Consider the following 25,382-nt stretch of genomic DNA (forward strand, 5'->3'; position numbering starts at 1 on the left):
TGGGAATCTTCCATAGCCAATTCAGCCATCCCATGTAATTGGTCTCCAAGTCCTATCAAATGTTACTTCCAAATCTGTTTGAATCCCTTCCCTTCCAGCTGCCCTCATCCTTCATCCCTAATCAGGTTGACTCTTGCTTCCATTTTCCCTTCAGTCTATCTTCTGTGCTGCCACAGAATGATGTGTGAAGATTGTCTCACACCTCTGCTGCTTAACATCTTACAATGGTTCCTCCATTACCACAAAAAACTAAGTTTGCTACTCAAGACCATTCTTGGCCCTACCTACACGTACTCTTTTATACCCATTTTGGCTCCAGTCATATGAACTACATTGGCCATTCTCTTTGTTACTATTATTTATTTTGCAGTGCTGGGGTTTAAACTCAGGGCTCCAAACTTACTAGGCAGGAGCGCTACACTTGACACGCACACCCATCCTTCTTTGCTTTAGTTATTTTTCAAATAGCCTTTATGCCTAGGCCAGCCTGGACACTGATCCTCCTATTTATGCTTCCTGTGTAGCTGGGATGACAGGTGCTTGTCACCATGCCCAGTCTTTTATTGGTTGAAATGGAGTCTGGCAAACTGTCAAACCTGATCATCCACCTGGAGTTGCTAGGATTACAGCAACTCCCCCACCATTCCTGGCCGGGATTGTGATCTTCAGTCTTCTCGCTCCTCTCAGTCTGGTTCTCCAATTGTAAGATGGAGGTGATGATTAGTCCAGTAACTATCTTCCACGATGTTTGGAGGACCAGTCACTGCAGCACTTCTACCCCTACTTGTATTGAAAATCTGGAGGTGAATTCCTATGTTCCAGGATTTGATAATTATTCCTTTGTGTGCAGTCCTTTTTAAAAAAAAAAATTTAAGTAGTTTGAGATTTTACAGAGCTTTTGAAGAGTTCAGGAGCTCTCTGAACTCTTTATCCTGCCTTCACTAATGTTAACATTCCACAATTACCAAAACTAATAAATTGGGTTGGTGAAGTGGTTCCAGTGGTAGAGTGCCTACCTAGTGAGCACCTGTCTAGCAAGCACAAGGCCAAGTTCAACCCCCCCATATTAGTAAAACCACACTAAATTAGTTATTCAGGTTTCACCAGTTTTTCCTCCAGTGTCTTTCTCCTTTGACTTCTCTAATTTGTTACAGTTCATCATTCATTCTTTGCTTTCCTTTACCTTGAAAGCTTTGAAAGGTACTGGGCCAATGCCTTGTAGAATACCCCTCATTTGGGGGTCTGATTTTCTTATGATTTTGGTGCATATTTTTGTGAAAAGTACCAAAGAGGTGATATGCTCCAAGCACATAATATTGGGGCATTGTTATGTCCCATTACCAGTACAGTCACCTTAATCTGGTTATGGTAGTATCTGCTAGATTTCTTCACTGAAAAGTCACTATCCAGTGCTCTTAACATAGACACCCCTGGAAGGAGCACCAAATCCTTCCCCACTGAAGAGAGGCTTCTTGGAATGAAAATCTAGAAGTGAACTATCAGCCTTAAATTCAGCAAGTTCCAATGTCAGGAAGAAAAGGAATTTGTAAAGTTGAGATGCCGATACTCAACGTGGCAGACTAAGTTAGGGACATTAAGGCATGGGAACCAAGAGCCAGGAGCTAAAAAAAATAAACACTATTAATACCTAGCTTCAAGGCTCTCACTCCCCAATTAGGCTTGGCCATGCTCTTAACTTTGCATTAATGATTTGCCCAGAGCTTTGGATAAGCACAATCTGAGTATCAAGAAAAACATGGAAAACTCATCCTTGGACTAAAAGGAGACCTTTGTTAAAGGAAAATACACATATCCTAATGATGGGCTTTCTGTTCTAAATATCTTATAAAATAAAGCACTGGCCAAGTCTCAAAACAGGTATCTCCTACATCATTTGGTCTCTGGGAATTCCAAACTTACTAGTTCTGAGAACAAACAAGATACAATTAAAGAAGAGTTGTCGAAGCAAAGGATTAACATGTCATGGTACAAACAAACTTGCACAGACAAAGACCTGTAGGCCCCCAGGCTGACTTGAGTCTTATACATAGGCCTTACACAAAGGACTTGGAACAATTCTGTGCCCACAGTTCTAGCCTATTAGGATGTGCTTTGTTTCCTGCTTTTCTGTCTTGTTAAATAAAACTTATCTCTCGTCTAGCTAGATTTGTCCTTAAATTCTTTTCTGTGACGATGTCAAGAACCTGGTCAGCATCAGGGACCATGAACACAGTTCCTTGGGTTAAGGCTATCCCCTCTGGGAACCTCCCTGGGTTTGACATGGTCTTGGTTCCGGCCAGACACTAAATGGCAAGTGTTTTAACAGAAGGTATTTCCTGCTAGAAAGCCAATATATATATTTTTTGGACCCGCGGTACTAAAGGTGAAAGAGCAGAAAGCAGAACATATAGGACTGGAAAGAAGGGTACCCTTTTAAAGGTGGCAAAAATGATAGAGCACAGAGAAGTGGTTTCTCCAAAGTAACACGGGTGGGTTTAGCTCGGATCCTAAATCATGGACTCCCAGATCAACATGACCAATTCATCTCAGAGCTTGCAAGGAATATTATTCCCAACGGGGTCGCTCTGCAGACTCCAGACTCGCCTAGCTCCAACTCCAACCTCGCAGTTTCCCGTTTCACTATGCCTCAATCTGGACCAAAGAGGGTCTCAGCAATCCTCCTCGCCTTCATGCTCTTCCACCACCCTCCACCCAGGGTTTCCAGACCCAAGTCAGATTTCGGTCGAGTGTTGAAAGTCTCTCCCGACTCAGATAACCACCATCTTTTTCGGTACAGCTGGAGTTGGGAACTACTACTTAAAAACTAAGTGCTCCTTTGCTTTCTACTTTCGGATAGGGGAGAGCCAATTCTCCACCAGACCTAAGGGAGTTAAGATCCACTCGCTGGCCCGCCTCCAACCCCTCTACTCGCTCCTGATAGGCTGCCCAGGCTGTACGTTTAGAGAGGGCACTGCGCAGGCGTAGAAAGACACGGAATTGGGCTGAGTGTCTGCGACGCGTAGCTACCGGATCCATCCGAGATGGTGAGTGTCCACTCAAGTTTGTGGCCAAAGGATGCTTGCCACCTCGCGGGGGGCTGTCCAACCTCCGCGCGCTTCTCAGAGCTCCAGGATAGGGGTCCTCGGTGCTGAGCCGGGTCAGAGCCCGATCGGAGGTAACTGGAGGGCGGAACCCGGGCGGCGCGGGCCTTTAGACCCCACCCGAGGAGGTGCTGCCGGATGCCGCATCCTCTTGACCGGAAGTAGGTCCGTGACGAAGAGACTGAGGGAGGCCAGCTTTCAGGCGTTTACAAATTAGCATCTTGGGCCCTGGAAGATTCCCACAGTTTACGATAGCGTTTCCGGGAAACTCAATAGGTGGCAGGCACTGCAGAGCACTTTACGCGTCTTGTCTTTTCTGCTCCTCACAGCTTTGTGAGTGAGGAACGGCCGTTAGCCCCATCTTACACTTTGGAATCTACACATTTCCTGAGCTTCGCCTCAGGAAATGGTGGCGGTGGACTCAAAGCTTGACTGCCGCCTCCCTGTCGGTGTGGCTCAGACGGGGTGCGTGAGTCAGGAGCCGGCAGGACCCACCCTTAGGGTTGGGGTCAAAGCCTTCTGCCTGGCGCACTCCACCGCTACATGGTCTTGTGTTTACAATCCTCGCTGCTTCTACACGCTTTAAAGGGCCTTTTACGTTAAGCCGTGTGGCTGACTTTTTCAGAGCTTACGAGAGAAATCGAGAAGGAAAAAGCAGTACCGCCTAGGCTTGCTGGGGTTTAGTCCTTTTCGCTTCCATTTTTGCTTTATGTAGTTCAGCTCCTTTTCAATATTCAGGTTGAACAGAATACTCAAGCACAGATTTTTTTTTAATTGTTCTATTATTCATATGTGCATACAAGGCTTGGGTCATTTCTCCCCCCTGCCCCCACCCCCTCCCTTACCACCCACTCCGCCCCCTCCCTCTCCCCACCCCCAATACCCAGCAGAAACTATTTTGCCCTTATCTCTAATTTTGTTGTAGAGAGAGTATAAGCCATAATAGGAAGGAACAAGGGTTTTTGCTGGTTGAGATAAGGATAGCTATACAGGGAGTTGACTCACATTAATTTCCTGTGCGTGTGTGTTACCTTCTAGGTTAATTCTTTTTGATCTCACTTTTTCTCTAGTTCCTGGTCCCCTTTTCCTATTGGCCTCAGTTGCTTTTAAGGTATCTGTCAAGCACAGATTTTTTAAAAAAGACGTAAATGAGTCTCCCACCTGACCCTCAGCTTTATTCTCCTTCAGGAACAACCCTTGGGTGTCCCTAGAAGCACGTGCACTCCCCCTCTTTTTCATGCATGTATGATGGCTTTCTGCAGCCTGGGCTGTACTGTTGGGCTTAGACTCAAAAAAACAATGCACGTTCTAATGAATTCAAGCAACTCTGCAGTATATAATATAGAAAGTGCAACGACTTGTTACTACCCGCTGGTAGCTACTATTGCGGGAATCTCAAACAGAGACACGGGATACCAAGGCTTTTCAGGAAGCAGTATTTATTAGCATGCTGGCAGTGGCTCAGCAGATTTAAATCCAAAGGCTGAGCCCCAAGAACAAAGGAGACTCAGCTTATATACCCTTGTAAGTAGGTTACCGAAGCAAAAAGCAAGGTTTAACCCATGTATTGTTGATGTAACTCTATTGGCTACTTCACCCCAGAGCTATGTGACCTTCACGTTTAGATTTTTATCTCCCTGCTATACCATCTCCACCTCCCTGCTACATTATCAGAACACAGACTTGTTTTTTTTTTTTTTTTTTGCGGGGGAAGCCTCCTCCCTGCTACAATATTCCGCCATTTGATGCTCAGACCCACCTATGGTCAAAGAGCATCATCTTGATTTAGGGGTTTGTATTTCTGTAGCATCATTACATTGGCGGCTGTTTTTATAGTGGTCTCTCCAGTGGTCCTGATGGACCGCAATACCAAGGGAACCAGGCAGGGTAACATCAAACATGCTCCCAAGACAAGATCCATGGTCCAGCTTTCCATGAAAAAGGTAGCCTGTATTTTTTTTTTCTCTGGGAGTTTTAGTGTCGCTTATCCCCAACCTCACAAATCTGGGGAGTATATAAGCCTATGTAACACCGACCTGTGGTGGGTGCATGATACAAAGTATGCCTTCGCAGAGGTCCCAACAAGGGCTCTCTTTTAACATTTAGCATATGGGGGAACCTTACAAGAGCCAACACAAAAGGTCAGAGTCCAAATGTGTAGAGGAGAGCAGGGGTGCTTCCCATGTTTGAGCTTCCGCAGTATGTAGAGTAGTCAGCTTCCAGAGTGACTAGAGCAGGGAGGGCTGTTGTCCTGTTGCAGTGGGGATAAAGACAAGATAACAACAAAAGGGCCCCTTCAATGGGGTTTTAATGATTGAACATCTTATTCTTTTACCCAGACACTATCTTTTTTGGTTTTTTTTTTTTTTAACTGAGTAGAATTACCTTGGCAATAATATTTTATCAGTATATATGTCCAAGAAAACGTGTTGTTTTAAAAAAAGTTAAACCATCTTTAAGTATCAAAGGACATGTTTAGAGCCAGTAAAAATTGTCATTTTGTCTATTTAAGTAGAAAACCCATCTAAAAACTAGGAGTTTGTGTCTGGAAGGGCTTTAATGCCAGATAGCCACACATGTTTAAGAACCATTTCCTTAATCCTCTCGGCTTTGGTTATATTTGAGAGATCTGGGCACGAGTGACTCTCCATTTGAACTTTGACGGCATTCTCCCCTTGTCTCCAATCTGCTTATCTCTGAGAAGTATCTTCTGAAGATCTTTCTCCCATCCAAGTACTAACTAGAATCTGATCCTGCATAGCTTCTGAGATCAGATGAGATTGGCATGTTCAGGGTGGTATGGCTGTAGACTGAAGATCTTTCTCTATTGGTCATTTTTTTCCTCATCATGAGGATTTGCTTTTTGTGGATTTTGTTTGGTTGGTTTTGGTGAACCTGGTTGACACGTAAGTACTTATTAGAGTCATTTTTTATGGACTGGATTATAAATGCCCCAGAAGGATCAGAACTACAATGACAGAAACTTAAAAGAGCCACAGTTAAAATTTTGGTGGACAATTTAGCAATTAACAGGACAGTATATTGGTACCATTAACCTTTTGTTACTGTGTTTATCTAAATTTTGTATTTTAGAAGGCTTGATATACTTAAAAACATAAATATATTTAGAATACAGGAACCAGCAACAGCATCACAACTCTATAGAGATTGTATATACATATTAGTTTAGTTATTGCTCTTGAAGTAAAACCTTAGATTTTCTCATTAGTTGGGGGAAGGGGGGAACAGTGTCAGTAACCCCAAATAGCCCAGTCACAGACACATATAGAGTACTGACTTCATTAGAATCACCCAAGACAACAGTTGTTTAACCATGCGGTCATTTAGAAAATTTTACAAAAATCAACTCTTAAATGAACTTTTATTTAGTTATGATTCAGTTACCTTAGTCATAACCCTGACAAAAATCACCAGAGAACACAGGTAAGTATTTATGGGGACTATGTGTAGAGTTAGGAAACCTAATGGCCAAGAGTCATGGCTCAGATGTTAATAAGGGATCACATCCCAGATTGTTGACATTAACAGATGGCTCATGACACCAACCTGTAGTCAATGGAGCCTACCTGAAATAACAGGCCCAATATGGCCATCCCAGGGCAAAAATTCCCTCCACCTGACATGTGGAAGGAGTTGGACTAACATCTCTACTCTGTTGACTTCAATAAAAACTGGAGGTCTTAAACTCCAGTGTAGTGTTTCTTTTTGAGTTTTTTTTTTTTTTTAACTTTGCTTTACATAAGTAAATCTGTCTTAACCCTCATATCGTTGCAGCAGCACTCCCTGTGCTCAGCTGTCTCTTGCCTCCCTGTGTTTTAATAAACTCTTGTTGTCTTGATAAATTTGTAGATTAACCTGTAGCACCAAAAATTCCTGACAGTTATCTTGACAAAACAAAAACCATTTTTAAGACAGTTTGTTTTTGTAAATGTTATCAAGAACAATATAATATTTTTAAGATAGCCTTGTTATGAACTTAGAGAATTAAGTTTTAGTTTAATATCAGTACATTAAATTTTGACCTTACAAAACCTTTAATGTAACTGGATTTTAGTCATCTTAATCACTTACATAAGCATTTATAAGTTCCTTTTTTTTTTTTTATGACAACTTAACTTTGTACCTTTATGACAACTTATTTTGTATTTTCTGGGGGGAGCTTGTAAGTATTTTTTTAACCTTTTATTTTTTAAAAAACATATCCTTAATACCTTACATATATTTTTATTACTTGTTGAAAATAACTCATAAACCCTTTTAACTTAGAGCCTTATATTTGCATGGAGAAAAAAAAAAACCCCAGAAAGAAAGCAACCTTAAAATTATTTTTGTATAAAAACAATTTATAGAAAGCCCATTTGTTAATAGACCCATGTATAAGAGAGAATTAAATCCCAGATTTTATTTGTGACAGAATGAAACAAGCTAAGGTCATTTTTTAACTACCCAAATTAAGATTCCTGCTGTAGGCTGTGCTCCCCGCCCCTCCTTTTCTTTCCTCTCCCCTCTGGGCTAAGCCATTGTTAACCCCTGAATGCCTGTATCCTAGAGAGACCTGATTGAAATAAGTTTGAAAACTGCTTTTCTTAAAAGTAGCTATAGAACAGAGTAACAATTTTGTATATTGACTCTAATAAGAACCATCCTCAAGATATTTACATATTCATATGTAAAAGCAGTTTATAACAGATTTTTAAAATAAACACCCTGTTTTTTTGGTTACTTTGAATATCACATTAACCTTATAACATCAGTTTAAGAACCATTTTGAAGATGCTTACATGCACATACATAAAAGTTTTATAAATTAAGCGTGCCAGGAAAAAAAGGTCAACTTAAGTGTGCATAAGATGAGCTGAAATTCCAGGAGTAAATTAAATTTTGCCCAGTGCTGTAAACAAATTCACACACACACAGAATTAGAGTGCACTCTCCAAAAAACCTTTTTAAACCATAACCAGAGGGCTGTCTGGTGGAATGGTGGATGATGCATCTGTTCTCTTGAGAGCCTTCTTTGGAACTGAATTTTTGTTACCCATCCCTTAAACTTGATTGTGGCTATTTCCCGGGAAGAGCTCAACCCCCCTAATTCCCAAAGGTGTCTCACACACTTTCACCCTGCTCCCTAAACCTGAGAGACTTGGTTTTACCCCAGACAGGGTTACTCAGGGGTCTCTGAGAGGTGAACAGTCTCCTCTTCTCCTTCCCAAAGGCAGGCCTATTATTCAAACCTAGGTTCTTACCAGTATGACACACACGGCTCCCAGTTGGTTTCTGAGCCTTTTCCAGGTTCCTTTGTGCAACCAAGGCTTGCTCTCTGATGTGCCAGGAGAGGCAGGTCCCTCCATTGGATCAACAGGTATGCTGTCACCTGGTGGGATGCTCTCCCAATGAGCCAGGGATGCCAAGTCCCAGTGACAAGGAGGTGAAAACACTGTCTCCTCTGAACCCCAGGCAAGCCCCCATAAATGTTACAGGAATCTCCAGCAGAGACATGGAATACCAAGGCTTTTCAGGAAGCAATATTTATTAGTGTGCCGGCAGCAGTTCAGCAGATTCACATCCAAAGGCTGAGCCCCAAGAACAAAAGGGTCTCACCTTATATATCCTTGTAAGGAGGTTACAGAAGCAAAGAGCAAGATTTAACCCATATAGGGTTGTATGTAACTATTGGCTACTTCACCCCTTGTGCTATGTGATCTTCACATTTAGATTTTTAAGTTTTATCTCTCTGCTATACCATCTCCACCTCCCTGCTACATTATCAGAACACAGACTTGTTTCTTTTTTTTTCGGCCCTCCTCCCTGCTACACTACTTCTGGCAAGTTGGGTGTGCTTCCTTCCAGGTTTATTTGATACATAAGAATGGTTTTTTTTGTTTGTTTTCCTTTTTCATATTCTGTATTTGTATCGCTTAGCTGCATTCATTCATCATTCCTTTCTCTTTCTAAATATAGTATGTGTTTCTGTGTATAACATAAGAATGTTTATATACATGTATATTTATACATGTTAACTTTACTAAGATAGACACCTGTCCCAGGGATTAACAGACGGGTGAATCCCTGGGTCCAAATTAAAAAAAACCAAAACTTTTTTTCCTATCACTGTATACAAACCTATCTCATTTTAAGGCTGAATACCCTATTCCCATATATACTTTAGCTGGTTTACAGTTTTCACTCTTGGCTGTACTAATTGTTCTTGTCTTTTTAAAAATATTCCTCATAGTATTTATATAGGACAAAGTCCATTTGGGTGGAAACTGCTTGTTAGATCAGTGATATAAAATCTTCTGTAATTCTTAACCAGTTTTACTCCATCACACAACTATCTTCTTCTTTTTAAGTTCTCCTTCCTCTTTTTTCACATATGTATATTTTTCAAGATATGCTTGCTAGTTTTTCTGTTTGTTTGTTTAATGGCCAAAAACATTTAACCTTGTTGCTTCCACCATCTTTGTGGTAAATTATTTCTAGGGACTACATAATGGTTGGTGAAACAGTTGTACTGTAATTTGCCAAACCATTTCCCTAGTGTACATTTGGGTTGTTTCTAGTTCTTAATTAGTAGACATAATGCTGTGGTGATGCCACTGAATATGTGTAGTTAGTCTTTAACCTAGTAAATTATTTCCTTAGAATAAATTCTCAGGAAAACAATTTCTAGGTAAGTACTCTACTACTTGAACCATTTCCCCCAGCACTCAGGAAAACAATTTCTGAGGCAAAAAGACCAATACTTTTATGGTTCTTACAGTACATTGTGTAGCTTTCCCAGAAGGTCATATTAAGTCTTGCCATAATAATATTAGAATTTAAAAAGAAACTTCAACATTGCTATAATTTTTCATTCCTTTATTTACAGGGAATGATGATCATTTTTCTATGTGTCTGTAATTTATCATAGGTCTATTTTCTACTACCTATTGGATACTTGCTTTTTTTTTTTTTTGGTGGAACTGAGGTTTGAGCTCAGACCTTCATACTCGAAAAGCAGGTGCTCTACCACTTGAGCCACGTATACCACCAGTCCATTTTTCTTGATTATTTTGGAGCTGGGGGGTCTCAAAGACTTTCTGCCTGGGCTGGCTTCAAATTGTGATCCTCCTCATCTCAGCCTACCAAGTAGCTAGGATTACAGGTGTGAGCCACCAGTGCCCAGCTTCCTTTTTGTAATCATTTTGTGTAATGTTTTTGGAATTATTTTATCATATTTGGTGCAGATATTTTTCTATCCTATTCATTATTGTTTTACAGAAGTTACCTTTTATGCATTGGTCCCAGTTCCCTCATGATCATTTGCTTCAGATGCTATCCTTCCTATGCTGAATCAATAAATAATCCTGGAGCATTTGAATTTCCATTTGTCAGCCACAGAGACCTGTACTAGAGAACCCAGAAACTTTGTCTCCTTTTCCCTCCATTTCTTTCTCATCATTAACTTAGCTTAAAGATTACGTCCTCTGATGTTCCTGACCACACTAGCCAACCCTCTCCCTCTTCCAACCAACTTCATCCCATCCCTTGCCCTGCAAGAATCTTCTGCTGAGCTCCCTCGGGGCAGGTATTGTCATCAGTTGTAATCATTGGTATATTCAGCTTTTCAATTTTTTAAATTTTTTTATTTACTCAAAGAAAGGGTCTTGTGCTGGTGGAATGGCTCAAGTGGTAGGGCACCTGCCTAGCAAGTGTGAAGCCTTGAGTTCAAACCCCACAACTACAAAAAAAAAAAAAAAAAAAAAAAGAGTTTCACTGTGTTGCCCAAGCTGAACTCCTGGACTCTGAACTCAAGCAGTTCTCTCACTTCAGCCTGTCTAGTGCTGGGACCACAGGCATGTACCACCATACTGTCCTTTAGCTCTTTTTACCTGCTGTGTGTTTTTGATCAAAAACCTTCTCCTGGGCTCAAGTCCTAGACTACTAGTGAGGAGCCCGTGGCTCATGCTTTATAATCCTAGCTACTTAAAAAACTAAGATTGGGAGGATTGAGGTTTGAGGCCAGCCCAGGCAGGGAGTTCATGAGATCCCATTTCAACCAGGAGATGTGCACAGTGGCATGTGTCTAGCATCTCAGCATATGTGGGAAACTGAGATCACGAGAGAATTGAAGCCAACCTGGGCCTCAACAGAAAAAAGCTGGATGTGGTAGTGCATGCCTCTCATCCTAGCAACTGTAAGAAAATTGTAAAATAGGAGGGTCATAGTCCAAGCTGGCCTTGGCCTATCTCCAAAAGAAGCAGAGCAAATAGGGCTGGAGGTATGGCTGAAGTGGTGAAGCACCTGCCTAGCAAGTGCAAGGCCCGGAGTTCAAACCCCAGTACCACCAAAAACAAAAAACTGTCTTTCCAAATCCCAGTTTCCTCATCTATAAAATGAATATAATACTAGTCATGAAAGGTAAAATAGGTTCAGATGGTAGCATATGTCTGAAAGCAACGATTGGCTATACTTACGTGTCTGTCCTGTTTCTGATAAGTCTGTGTTTGTTTGTTGTTTTTTCATGCTCCTTGGGATCAGGATATGTATTTTTAAACAGCCAGATCTCCTTGTAGGATCGCTTAGACCTCAGTTCTTTTACTCCGAGTTGTAATGCTCTTGTACTTAAAAGGATTGAGTTTTGACACACAGTTGCGGGAATCCTTCCCCCAGCCCTACCCCACCATGCTAGGACTTCAGGAATGTTCTTTACTTCTCCTCATGTGTTTATTGAACCTGTCCTCTGGCCAGTACTGGGACTATAAAAGTACCAGGGTCCCTGCTTTGAGGATTTGTTGGGTCTGGAGTTAAAGATGGATACAAAACAATAGTTATGCTCCACTGTGATAAGTGCCATGAGAACTGGGTGCCACAGGTGCCCAGAGAGAGGGTGGTGTCAGATGAAAGCCTTCCAGCAGAGGCCCATGAGCTGAGTCTGAGAGTTTGGGATTTAGTTATGTCACAGAATGAGGGAAGGAGAGAAGTTTTTCTTCAGTCAAAAAGAGCAGCACATGCTAAGGGCCAGGGCTGCAGGCCAGAACTCCCAGCAGGCCTCGTATGCCCCCTGCAGTCTGTTCTCTACACAGCAGCCTTTACAAACATAAGATCTTGTCACTCATCACACAACTTGCTGGTGCTTCCACATATCCTCCCAAGAGAAACCCAAAGTCATGACTTGGTCTATCTACCAGGCTGGCCTGGCTGATAGCCACCACTCTTCTCCTTTGATACCCACACTTTAGCCAAACTGGCTCCTTTGATTTTCCTTGAACTCACCAGATACTTTTCCACCCAGGGTGTTTTGTATTTGCACTTGGTGCTGTCAGGATGCTTAACCCAGAAATCCACATGGTTACTTCCCTCATTTCCTCAACTCTCTATTGAGATATGTCTAACTACCTTATTTAAAATTGCATCAGTGGCTGGGCACAGGTGGCTCACACCTGTAATCCTATCTATTCAGGAGGCAGAGATCAGGAGGATCACAGTTTGAAGCCAGCCCAGGCAAATAGTTTGTGACATCCTATCTTGGGGAAAAAAAAGCCATCACAAAAAAGGGCTGGTGGAGTGGTTCAAGGTATAGGCCCTGAGTTCAAATCCTAGTATCAAAAATAAATAAAATTATACCAGTAAATCAGCCCCTGCATTCTAGATACTCCCTTCCTATAGTTGGCATTTATATTTTACTTTTTTTGTTGTTAATGTTTTAACTACCCCTACCCACACCTCACCCCCTGCAAATGTCAGCTTCATTAGAGCAGGGATTTTTGTTGTATTTTGTTCACTGCAGCATTCCTAGGCCTAAAACAATGTCTGGCACATGGAAGGTGCTCATATATTAATGAAAAGCAATCTCAGGAAATTTCATACTCATTTTAGCCCCACTCTGCTATTTTGGAACTAGATTATAACATCTTTGGTTTTTTTTTTTTTTTTTTTTTGTGATACTGGGACTTGAAATCAGGGCCTTCACCTTGAGCCACTCTACCAGCCCTTTTTTGTGAAGGTTTTTTTTCGAGATAGGGTCTCATGAACTGTTTGCCCAGGCTGGCTTCAAACCAGATCCTCCTGATCTCTGCCTCCTAAGAAGCTAGGATTATAGGTGTGAGCTACCAGCACCCAACTCTTTGGTTTTAGCTTTCTTTCCCCTTTTTTCCTGGGTTGATTATAGATGGATTGAACTGTTTTAAATTGTCATCCAAGTTATTCTTATATATTCATATTCTTATAATATGAGTCTGTCAGAGCCCTATGACCCCATATCACAGACCTTTCTCTTAGATACTTGGGAGGGAGGATTATACTCCATTTAATAGCAACAGTATCATAGAATTAAAAAGGCTATTGGGAGGATGAAGAAAATCTGATCTATAATTCCCTCTTTTGAATCTGGCTTTTTTTTTCATAATCTCCAACCCTCTTGTTTGCAGTTAGTAGGCATTTTCTTTTTGCTTATCATATGTCTTTTGTGGTGGTATCAGTATAATCACCATTGTTAATATGTGTATTATATTCCTATGAGTCGATGTTCCATAATTTACTTGGTCTTTTCTCTAATCATTGGATATTTTTAATTCTTTCTGCTTTTTTCTATTGCAATTATTACTACAGCAAACATCTTGCTACATTCTTTTGGATTATTTCCTTAGGATGAACCTCCAGGAGGGTGACAGGTGAGACTGTATAGGATTGACCTATCATCTTTATCCCTCACCTCCATAATAGCATTTGGCACAAAGTAGGAGCTCAGTGAAAGTCTGTTGAATGACTTAGGATTTCAGACACATATGGTGTGACACACTGCATCACACTCTCAAGTTCACTGACCAAGCCCTGTCCTTTTACCCAGGCTCTAGGTTTTAGACATATCACTCTACTTGCCATTTTGTAGAGAAGGGCAAAAGAGTGCCCTTTTCTACAACATTTGGGAATATTCTTACATCACTGGGGAGTGAGTGGCGGTAACTGGATTATCAGCCTTGTGCCTTCCAGAAAAACAACAATTCATTGTTCTATCTCCACCCAATGTTTAGAAGCACCCCTCACCCCATTAGCCTCACTGGGGAACCATTCTCTTTTGGTGAATGGAGCCTTTGTTTCCAATGACTCTCAGCCTTTGAGGATCTTCTCACTGGGCTCTGGATGGTTTGGAAAGGGCTTCCTGAGAATAAGCATACTTTAAAGCTAGTTTCCAACTACAGGAAGAGTTAAATCTAGGTCAGTTAAGCAGCTGTTTATCAAGCTCGTACTCCATAGATCATTATAGGGATTGTGTGTAATTAGACAGTGTCTGAGACATGTCTGGGAGAGGCACAGCCAAGGGCTTGGTTAGTCAGAGGCAGGCAAGACTCCATTGAGTGGGGATCCATAAAGGTTTCATGGAAGAGGTAATGTCTTGGGCAAGGCATAGTAGAGCAAGCGTACTTGTAATCCCAGCTATGAGGGAACATAGATAGGAGAATCCTAGTATGAAGCTAGCCATGACAAAAAGCGTAAAACCTATCTGAAAAATAACTAAAGTAAAAAGTGCTGGGAGCTTGGCTCAAGTGGCAGAGCAGTTGCCTAGCAAGCAGGAGGCCCTGAGTTCAAGTCCCAGTACCACCCCAAAAAAAAAAAAAAGGTTGTTTTAGGTCTAGAAGACCTTAGGTCTAGCTTCCTAGGGTAAAATGTTGGGCCAGGGAGATACAAACATGTAGCTGGAGAGTGAAGGGGAATGACAATGTAGAAGACCTTGCATGTCAGAGTGAGAACCCAAACATCTAATTGTCACCTTTGTTTACAAATTCCTTGTGCTAGAATATCCTACCCTGACAGGTTTCTGAGACACATTTCCTGTGGCTACATGCCATGTGTCACACTGTCTCAGGTGCCAGTTTATTAAGCCACTGAGTTTATATTCATAAGGTCATTTTGCTTCCTCTGAAATCTTTTTCAGTTGTGTTGTTTAGGCTACAGATGACACAGCATCCCTTTCTGTTAGAAGCTGCTGCTCAGGTTTTTTCAAATCATCAAAGTCTTGCCCCTCAATTATACCAGATATGTGCATCATAGTTGTATCTATACTCTATGGGGATGTATTTATATTCTGCTGTCAATTAGCTGAGGGGTGAGGGCAAAGGACCAGGAACAACCTACCTTATGCTGAAGTTACAAGCTGATGCTCTAGGTGCAAGTAGTAGCCTAAGGCCCACTCCACACAGGCCTGGGGAACTTTATGACAGTGCCAAGTATCTGATGTTCCTTGTTTGTTGTTGGAAGATAAATGTATGATTCATCTGCCTGCGGTATGGGCAAGTTCATCCAGCCTATCTGCCATCTCTTAGTCTTGGTCTTCTTTTCTGACAGGCAGAGGTGGAGGAAACATTGAAGCGACTTCAGAGCCAGAAAGGAGTACAAGGAATCATCGTGGTGAACACTGAAGGTACACACTCCCTCCAGCCATGACCGGCTGGCCTTCAACACACCATAACATTGCTGTTTATTAAAATCCTTCATTACTTGGTGTAGCTTTTCCCAAAGGGGGAAAAAAAAACTTCTGCAAGCATGTTAGATGCCATATCGTTCCTTTAAAAATTATAGTAATACATTTAATAATAAGAGCTAACATGATCAGAAGTAATACCTTTTTTTAAGCACCATTATAAATACTTGATATAGATTTAGTCACTTAATTCTTAAAACAGCCCTACGAGGATGGAACTATGATCTCCATTTAGTAAATGAGGAAACTGAGCATCCTTCTTAGAGACCTCCTTATTTTATTCCATCCTTTTGCTTTAGCTCTTGCTCTTACCTCTGCCTAGAATGCCCTCTCTTCTACTGATCCTAGTGTCACCCATCCTTCAAGATGCCCTCCAGTAGTCTTCTTTAAGGAAACTAAGCCCTTGGTGGTAATCTTTACAGCAACTCATTTTACCAGCAAGAAGGCTCAGAGAGGTTGACATGCCCCAGATAAGATTGTGCAAGCCCTGCACTGCTCAGCAGAGGGTGTGCCATCCTGTATCCCCAGCACCTGGAGTAATGTTGGCACAGAGTTGGTGGCGCTTGATTAAAATATCTATTACATTTTTCTTTTTCTCTCTCTTTCCCTTCCTTCTTTTCTTCCTTCCTCTTGCTTTTTCTCTCTTGCTTTTTTCCTTTCTCTTCCTCTCTTTCTCTTCCTCTCTCTCTTTCCCTCTCCCTCTCTTCTCCTCTCTTCCTCTCCCTTTCTCCCTCTCCCTCTCTCTCTTTCTGCCTCCCTGTCCCCTCTGTCCTTCTCTCCCTCTCCCTCTCTCTCCCTCTCTTCCTTTATAGTTCTGAGATTGAATCCAGGGCCTTACATATGCTAGACAAGTACTCCACCACTGAGCTATACTCCCAGCCTTGTTCTTTTGTTGTTGTTGTTGTTGTTGTTGTTGTTGCTTGAAGAATTGTGGGTGTGGTGAGAGGACCTGGCTGCACAACCAGAGCACATCCAAGCCTCAGTTTAGAAATGATGCCTCCCAAATAACCACCTATTTCTGCAGGTTACACAGTCTCCATTTGTGAAAGCAGAGGCTTGGATAAGGCAGACTAATAACTAGACCATCTTTGACATCTCTCCAGCTCTGGTATCCTGATGACTCTGGAAGTAATCAGTTGTCCTTGTTTGAAATTCTTCCCAGTTTTGGTCCCTGCCTCCTTTTGTTTTTCAAGTGAGCCAACAAATCGTTAGTTTCTTATCTACTTTACACATTGCTCACTTGCAGAAATGTGATCAAACTCATGTCAGTATTTATCTGAACTACTGAAAGTATACTTCCGCGATCACTCATTTAGCAATAAATGTGTAATGTAGTCTAACCACAGACTGTATTGAATAAATCAGTGGGTCCTGCCCTCAGCACTTACAGTCTGGTGGGAAATGGATATATGATCGTGTCCCTAACAGTGTGGTACCAAAGTCAAGTAACTGCTCTAAAGGAAAAATTGTGTAGTATGAGGACCACAGAGTAGGGACACTGACCACCAGCCAGCACTGGGGGTGGGTAGAGGCCTGAGAAACCAGTAGAAGTCATGAGAGAATAGAGAAGGGAATGATGGCCAGGCTTGATAGCTCATGCCTGTAATCCCAGCTTCTTGGGAGGCAGAGATTGGAAGGATTGTGCTTTGAGGCCATCTGGGCAAAAAGTTAGTGAGATCCCCATCCCAATAACAAGGTGGCATAGTGATGTGTGCCTGTTATCACAGGTATGCAGGAGACATAAGTAGGAGAATTGTGGCCCAAGGCCAGCCCTAGACAAAAAACATGAGACCCTATCCAGAAAATAACTAAAGCAAAAAAGGGCTGGAGGTATAGCTCAATTGGTATAGTGCCTACCTTCCAAGTTTGAGGTCCTGAGTTCAAATCCCAGAAACCTCCAAAAAAAAAAAAAAAAGAGCCTCTCAATTTTAGCTGCTTCTTTTGCTACCATATCCTATTCTGCCCATACTAATGTTCCTGGTGCCCTAAGAAGAAAGACTGGAGCCTAGCACCAGTGGCTCACACCTTTAATCCTAGGTACTCAGGAGGCAGAGATCAGGAGGATTGAAGTTCAAAGCCAGCCAGGGCAAATAGCTCTTGAAACCCTATCTTGGAAAAACCCATCACAAAAAAGGGCTGGTAGAGTGGCTCAAGGTGTAGGCCTTGTGTTCAAGCCCTAGTACTGCAAAAAAAAAAAAAAGAAGAAAGATTGGGCCAGTTTCTTGCTACCCAATGGGTAGCCTAAGCATGACTGCCTTTGGCTAATCTCTGGGCTGGCCACTTGTGGATAAGATTAGCAGGGTTCTTCTACAACAAAATTAGAAATAAGGGCAAAATAGTTTCTGCTGGGTATTGGGGGGGGAGAGGGAGGGGGCAGAGTGGGTGGTAAGGGAGGGGGTGGGGGCAGGGGGGAGAAATGAACCAAGCCTTGTATGCACATATGAATAATAAAAGAAAAATGAAAAAAAAATTTAATTATAATAATGTAAAACATTAACTAGGTTCAGAGTCAAAAAATATGAATGAAGGTATATTCAGAGAAGTTGTACTTTCACATCTGTCCCCTTCACTTTATTATTTCCTTTGCCATTTTTAAAGTATTGTTTAATTATTCTTCTTTCTCTTTTTTAAATTTTTTCCTTGGCAGTGCTGAGGTTTGACCAGTGCTGAGGTTTGACCTCGGGGCTTCTCACTTGTTAGGCAGGTGACAAAAAAAAAAAAAAAAAAAAAAAAGATTAGCAGGGTTCTGGGCCCAAAGATTGACCACTTTTAGGTCAGGACTGAGTATTAGTTGGTGAGCTCTTGGGGTCTCATGAATGGAGCCTTCTGTTGGTAGATTGCAGCCAATTCACAGGTACCTGTTGACCCAGTTGTGCCACATGATCATAGTTGGGCCACATTCCTTACCTCTGTGACAGGAGGCACCATCCAGTAAGTAATAGCCATTTAATTTTTGAGTTTTCAAAAAAAGGAGAGAGAGACTTGGTAGGAAATAATACCCGTTTTCCAGTTAATTATATCTAACCTAAGTATCCAGCAGTAGGAATGGTGAGTGTATAGGCTAATCATTTAGTGGGCTCTTTTGTTTTTGTTTTAGTGCTAGGAATTGAACCCAGGGTTTTATACATACTAAGCACACACTGTTACAGAGATACATCCCAGTTCCTTATTGTACTCTTTGAAAGAGGTAGCGGTGGGCACAGACATAGCCACATGCTATAATTGTAGGGGGAGCAATATCATGTGTTTACATCTGGGCCCTAAGCCTCCCTCACACTCCCTCAGATAAGAATGATGATGGGTTATGTCTTGACACAGCTGACCTTTTTCTCTTCCTCCTTTTCAGTCCTTACAGATTTATAAGAGTTGTCCTCATCTTCAGTTTCTAAGCATTATGAAGGAGCATCTCTCCTCTTATTGCTGGAACCCAGTCAGGCACTGTGGCCCTTGGAAAGGGACCTGCAACGGACATTATAGACCTACATTTGAATCCTGGCCCCGTTGCTCATCTGTTGTGTGCCTATAGACAGATCACCCATCACTCAGGGCTCCCACTGCTTAATTGGCAAATGAAGATGGTGATGCCACCCACAGAGGACTCTGAGCCTACTTGGTGCTGACACATTTAAGTTTTAAGCACTGTGCCTGTCACGTAGCAAGCCATCTATAAATAATGGCATTGATTGTTAACTGCCAGCCCAATATTCAAGAATTAGGTGTGGAGTCAAGAGCCTGGCAGAAAGCAGCTCCCATGTCCTGCTCAGTTTCCATCTGCTTTTCCCTCAGGCATTCCCATCAAGAGCACCATGGACAATCCCACCACAACACAGTATGCCAACCTCATGCACAACTTCATCTTGAAGGCGCGGAGCACTGTGCGAGAAATTGACCCTCAGAATGACCTCACTTTCCTTCGAATTCGTTCCAAGAAAAATGAAATTATGGTTGCACCAGGTAAGGTCCACCTCCCCATTTAGGAGCAGACCCTCATAGTAAGTTCTCTGGCCTATCCGGAAGGCACATTGGTGTCTCCAGAGGCCCAAGGAGGGTCTGAGAAGTTGAAAGAATCGAGTTGCCTCACTGCCTAGTCAGCCTCCAGCTGGTGTCCCCCAATAAATCCTCACAGTGACTGTAGGTCTCAAGGGGAATGATGGTCTCATGGAGGAGAAAGACATATAGGCATACCACAGGTCACCCTTACCTTGACATGGGGAAATTCCATGAACATTTGGGACATATGGAAGAATATGATCAGGTCTGCCCCCGACTATTGGCAAAGGCTTCCCAGAAGCAGGAGTGTTGAATCTTGAGGGCCAGCAGGGAATGTAAGTGAGGTAGAGGGGTGAGAAAGCTTTTTTGGAGGAAAAAAAAATTTAGTGATTCTAAGCCAAAATGTGATAGTCCTTTCTCTAAGCCCTATACAGCCAGCTTTTCTGCTAGCACTGGAGCTGGTTTTGTTGTTGTTGTTTGTTTGTTTTTAATGAAATGCTTGGTTTGCATTTGGGTACTGTGTGGTACAACCAAGCCTTTGTTTAGGCCTTAGGATCATTCTCAGGGTGATGAGATGCTCATCCTGAGAGGAGCCCATAGGGATGGCAACCATAGGAGGGAAACACAGGCCCACCTCTCCTGCCCTGCCTTTGCTTATGCAAACTGGAGTGGCAGACAAATTCTCCAGGACTGTTGTTGCATCATTACTTCTCTCTCCCCGCCTCTCTTTTGGCTGAGTCATAGTTGAATGTAAGTTAAGTTTGCACATGATAATGCACTCTTGTTGCAGTACAGCTTGTCTGTGTGGAAGGTACAAAAAGTGATACTTTAGTCCAACTTAGAAGGGCCTCACACCAAACTCAACTGTGAGGAGAGATGTTCAGAGCAGAAGGTAATAATTGTGAGTAGGCCTAAATAAAGGAGAGCAGTGGGGAGGCTGGAGGAACAAGCATACCTGGGCTTCACAACACAGATGGTAAGGAAGCCAGCTGCAGAATTCTGAGAAACTTTCATGGGAAGTCAGCCACTCCCAGCAGTAGACCAGCGTTGGTTTTGTTTCCAGGCTTGCTCTGACCCAGTCTGGCTGCCTGGAAGGGTGAGAAGGAGAGGGATAGAGCCAGTCACTAGGGTATACCTTAAAGGTGGGTACAGAGCAAGTCATTCACAGAGAAGAACATAAGAACAACTTCAGAGGCATTCATTACAAAAACATATTTAATGTACCAGATGAGAGCTGATGCTTGATTAGATCAGAAAAAAAGACTGCCAGAGATGCAGGATCTGTTTTCCCAGCTTTATGTCTAAGAACTTGACCTTGGGCAAGTCACAGAACATCTACATAACCACATCTGTAAAACATCAAGTAGGGGACTGTGCTGCTCTGATCTTCTAGGACGCCCCATCTTGATTGTGTGGGCTCAGTCAGGTTGGGGCAAAAAAAGCCTTGGAATCAAATTTGAACTGAACCATCCCCTGCAAGGCTTCATGCTGTGTGATGGGAGGACAACTCTCCACATCCTTAAAAGTGGGGCTGGAAATCATCCCTCCACTCACCCTGCATGTCAGAGCAGACCTGGGCTCCCCAGTGGCACACTTAGGAGCTTAGTGTGAGACAATGGCAAATGATATGGTAGCCACATAGACAAACTTCTGGGACAGTGCCTCTCCACCTCAAGCTTCGAGGAGTGGCTCCTCTCTGGAATGTCAGAGTTGTGTGAAAGTTCCTGGCCATACAGGTCTCTGCTTGGTGCAAATACATTTTTAACTTGACCTTGAAGACCCATGACATTCAGAGCTTGTGAGTGAGGTTGATGCTTGAGTCTGGGATGTGCAGCTCCCAAGTTAGGGGTTTTCTTTGGGATTCACAGACCCAGAGATCCCACAGCCTTGTCATTGGAGATGCAGATGAAGTGGCCAGACCCCCCTCGCCTGGGCAGCATACAGAAGCTTGCAGGGAGTACGCATGCTCTTTTCACTCAACCTCACTGTCAGTCTCTCTTAACTCTCTTTCTCTCTCTCTCTCTCTCTCTCTCTCTCTCTCTCTCTCTCTTATGCTAGAGGGTGTGTGACTTGTTGAGGTTGCTTTAAACAGTGGTGTTTCTTTGAGTAACTGCACTCCTGTGCTATAGTCACACTGCTGCCTTTCAAAGCCTGCACTCATCTCCCTGAGGTCCTCCCACACGCCATCCTGCTGCCAGAATGCTCTATCCTTCCTTGTCACCTGCCAAACAACTGCTTATCTACCATTTTTAACTTTCGTCATCTTCACTAGTCAGTTAAGTTCTATGATGGCAGGGATTTGTAAGCACATAGTAAGCATTTAACATTTTTTTTTTTTGAGGGCTGGTGGAGTGGCACAGTTGGTAGAGCGCCTGCCTAGCAAGCATGAGGCCCTGAGTTCAAACCCCAGTACCACCACCACCACCAAAAAAAAAAAAGCGTAAGGATAAAACAATTTGTTTTGATCCCTCACCCCTCCCAACCAACAAATATTTATTGAATAAATAAATGAATAGCTTCCTAAATCTCCCTCCATTGCTGACACTCCACTGCTGTGGGCCAGGGATAGGTTCAGCAGTGAGAATGAGGTCAGAGATGTCTAGGGCATGTTATTTAAGGTAAAATCCAGTGACTTGACACTTTGAAACACCCAATGTGATGTGACCAAGAAAAAATAATGAACTTTGGTGCCAGAACTACTGGGGGCAGGAACCTCAGAGGCATCAGGGCTGCATTGTCTTAGGATTGCCATAGACATCCTCACACACAGGAAGCCTCTAGTACAGAACATGCCTATCTGCCGCATTGGAGCGGGGCTCTGTGGGATTGTAGTTATACCCCATCCTCTGAGAACAGCCTGAAGTAGCCCAGGAAGGAGGTGCATGGTCTCCTCCTACCCACCTAATCAGACTTGGCCAAGCTGCTTGAGAAGCTGCTTCCCAGGCCAACAGTAGCAGATAGTTTCAGAAGTTTGGCTTTTCATATATGTATCAGATTTTGCCCCATTCTGGCCCAAAACAGCCCATGCAAAGAGACCTTGTTTATTTATTTATTTTTCTTGGTAACAGGGTCTCACTATATAGTCCAGACTGGCTTTGAACTGGTGATCCTCCTGCCTCAGCCTCTTGAGTGCTGGGATTACAGAAATATGCCTCCACTTCCCAGCACAAAGAGATGTTTTAAGACAGACTTAGTTTTCACTTATTAACCTTACTCATCTAAAGCTGAGTTGAACCAGCACAGACAGCCTTTAAAACACTACCTCCCACAAAGCACTTGATATGGTATTGAATGATTTAGAATTTAGTAGTTTGGAATAAAAGACAGTGGTATTGTTGGTTGTGTCTGCTTTTTATCAGTGGCTTGTTAATTCCTTTTTTTTGTTTTTTGCAGTACTGGGGCTTGAACTCAGGGCCTTCACCTTGAACCACTCCACCAGCCCTATTGTTTTTTGTGAAAGGTTTTTCAAGATAGGGCCTCGTAAAATATTTGCCCTGGCTGTCTTCAAACCTCAATCCTCCTGATCTCTACCTCCTGAGTGTTAGGATTACAGGCATGAGTCACCTGTGCCCAGCTCCCTATTTTTAATAGTAGCTATTTTTATGTGTGCATATTGCTTAGCCATGAAGCTAACAGTCGGTTAACTTGTGTTTCTTCTCAGTTGCAACAGCGCACTATTGTGGGAAGACCCACTCAATCTTTAGAGTTGAATCTGAGCAGCCATAAAGCATGCATGGCCAAGGGCCCACCATTTCTCTCATGATCAGCAGGGGGCAGCAGACCACAGGGGTTCAGAGCTAATTGGGAGGCTGAGATTGGGAAAATTACAGTTGGAGGCCAGTTTGGGCAAATTGTTTGAGAAACTCCAGCATCTCCAAAACAGCCAGAGCCACTGGGAAGTGTGGCTCAAATGGTAGAGTGCCTATTTTGCGAATGTGAAGCCCTGAGTTCAAAAAAATTAGTAAGAGGCTAATTGCTCTGACGGGTGGCACTTTGCCCTATCTCTTAGTAAATAAGGCATCTTATTCATGAGATCATAGAGGATCTGATTCATGAGATCTGTCCCATTGGAAAACACTTCAAAGAAGCAAATAGCTTCCCATGTCCCTTCAAAATGTCTTTCCATGAAGTGGAAGTAAGAAAAAAAACACCCATTTTGTAGAAGGTGGATACCTAGCAGCAGGAATTGACCACATCAACAGGCGTACTGGCAGGATGAACTAAGGTCCCTAGCATAGTATTTTTGAAATCCAGTCATTTAATAAAAAGTGACTGTCTCAAATTGAAGATAAGTGTGTACTGTAGAATGCCTGTAAAAGGGAGACAGTTTCCCTGCAGTCATACTGGCAGGGTCCCCACAGGAACCATGCAAGTTTATCTTCTGTTCCAAGTTCTGGGAAGTAGCCTGAGCATTGATGCTTTTTATTAAAGCTTTCCTCCCTCTGCCCTGCCTCTTGTGGTTAGTGATTTAAGGAGTTAATTGCTTTCTAGTATGTTCTTCTGTTTACACTTAGTGATTTATTTTTTCATTTTTTTCTCTTTTGCAGATAAAGACTATTTCCTGATTGTGATTCAGAATCCAACTGAATAAGCCAGTCTCTTGGCTCCCTGTATCATTCTTTAATTTAATGCCCCCCCATCCCCTAACCCAAGAATAATAGTGTTAATCATGTCAACTGACTGGCACTTGGAAATCGCTTTAGAGCCCAAGAAAACCAATCCATTGACCAAGAGTGGGCTGGCAGCTCCACCCACCCCACCAAAGGAATCCCTCTGCTGTTCCAGTTGCCGCAGAGTTCCCAGGAAGGCTCTTTGATCACTTCCACGCTTTGGAGCAAGAGCTTATGAGAAGCCCACACCCAGCTTCCTTCTGACCTTCAGTTCACTTTGTCATCCTTGGGTTTTTTTTTTTTTCTTTAACTAAAAATAACCAAAACACTTACCCTACTGTTGTGTCTTTAAACACTAGGTTGGAAGGGCTTTCTTCCTGTGTCATCATGTGGTCTGAAGAACAAATCTGTTGGCCTCCTCCATCCCCTGGTGATAGATTGTGTTCAGTCTCCAGGCCTGCTCTTCATTGTGCTCTGGCCATATTTCCTGAATGTAGATTGGTGTATAATTAGTGCCTTGGTTCGTGGACCTCTTGTCCCTAGATACACCTTTTATCACTTCCTACTACTGTCAATGTTTTTCTATTACACTGCACTGAGGAATGGAAGACAGTGATGTCTATTGAGTACCCAGAATGCACCTGGTTTGCCTTATACAGAAACATCACCTGTCTCTCTGAAGACAGTGTTAAATCTCCCATAGAACTGGAGGTGTGGCTTGAGTGGTAGAGTACCTGCCTAGCAAGTGTAAGGTCCTGAGTTCAGCCCCCAGTTCTACAAAAAAGAAAAAAAAGCCCTCTTAAGATGAGGAATTAGGAATATGGGATGAGCTAAGCTGGTGGGCAGGAACAGGGTCACTCCCAAGGACTCAAAGCACAGGTCTCTTACACAAATAGCCCTGCTCTTTCCATGTTGCCTTTCCCACAAACTGTGGATGTGTTCATTTACCCAAGTGAGCTCATCCTAGGTGACCATCCGCCCTGCTGAAGCCCTGTGTGCAGGGTCCTCTATGAGGGTCTCACTTGCCTGCACTCACCAAGGATCTAGGCCACCCACCATTGAACAGCACTACTTTTCCTTCAGAAACCACATGCATTTGTTTTTTATTAGACTTTTGTTTTCAATTTTTGCTTCTCTACAGGGGCACAGCTACGAGTGTTTGGCCTTGGCCTTGTTCACCCATCTTGCAGTGTCACTTTT

At 42.7% G+C, this 25,382-nt stretch overlaps 1 protein-coding gene across 2 annotated transcripts; it reads left to right on the forward strand.

Moving 5' to 3' along the window:
- Positions 1-2,951: 2,951 nt before the first annotated feature.
- On the forward strand, positions 2,952-24,514 carry Dynlrb1 (dynein light chain roadblock-type 1). Of its 2 annotated transcripts, none has more exons than XM_074074587.1 (4): positions 2,952-3,044; positions 15,447-15,522; positions 19,369-19,536; positions 21,441-21,549. In XM_074074587.1, the coding sequence occupies exons 1-4, from the start codon at positions 3,042-3,044 to the stop codon at positions 21,479-21,481; spliced, it is 288 nt and encodes a 95-aa protein (XP_073930688.1). In that variant the 5' UTR covers positions 2,952-3,041; the 3' UTR covers positions 21,482-21,549. The 2 variants fall into 2 exon arrangements, with proteins under 2 accessions (XP_073930688.1, XP_020018582.1); XM_020162993.2 differs by lacking the exon at positions 21,441-21,549 and adding an exon at positions 24,120-24,514 and having other exon boundaries at positions 2,955-3,044.
- Positions 24,515-25,382: the final 868 nt, after the last annotated feature.

The sequence above is a fragment of the Castor canadensis genome, chromosome 5, assembly GCF_047511655.1.
Source record: "Castor canadensis chromosome 5, mCasCan1.hap1v2, whole genome shotgun sequence".
NCBI classification, from domain to species: Eukaryota; Metazoa; Chordata; class Mammalia; order Rodentia; family Castoridae; genus Castor; species Castor canadensis.

Excerpts from the sequence above, each read along its gene's own strand:
- Dynlrb1 (XM_020162993.2), top strand. Across the intron at positions 15,523-19,368 it reads CATCGTGGTGAACACTGAAG|GCATTCCCATCAAGAGCACC; the intron begins GTACACACTCCC and ends CTTTTCCCTCAG. Across the intron at positions 19,537-24,119 it reads TGAAATTATGGTTGCACCAG|ATAAAGACTATTTCCTGATT; the intron begins GTAAGGTCCACC and ends TCTCTTTTGCAG.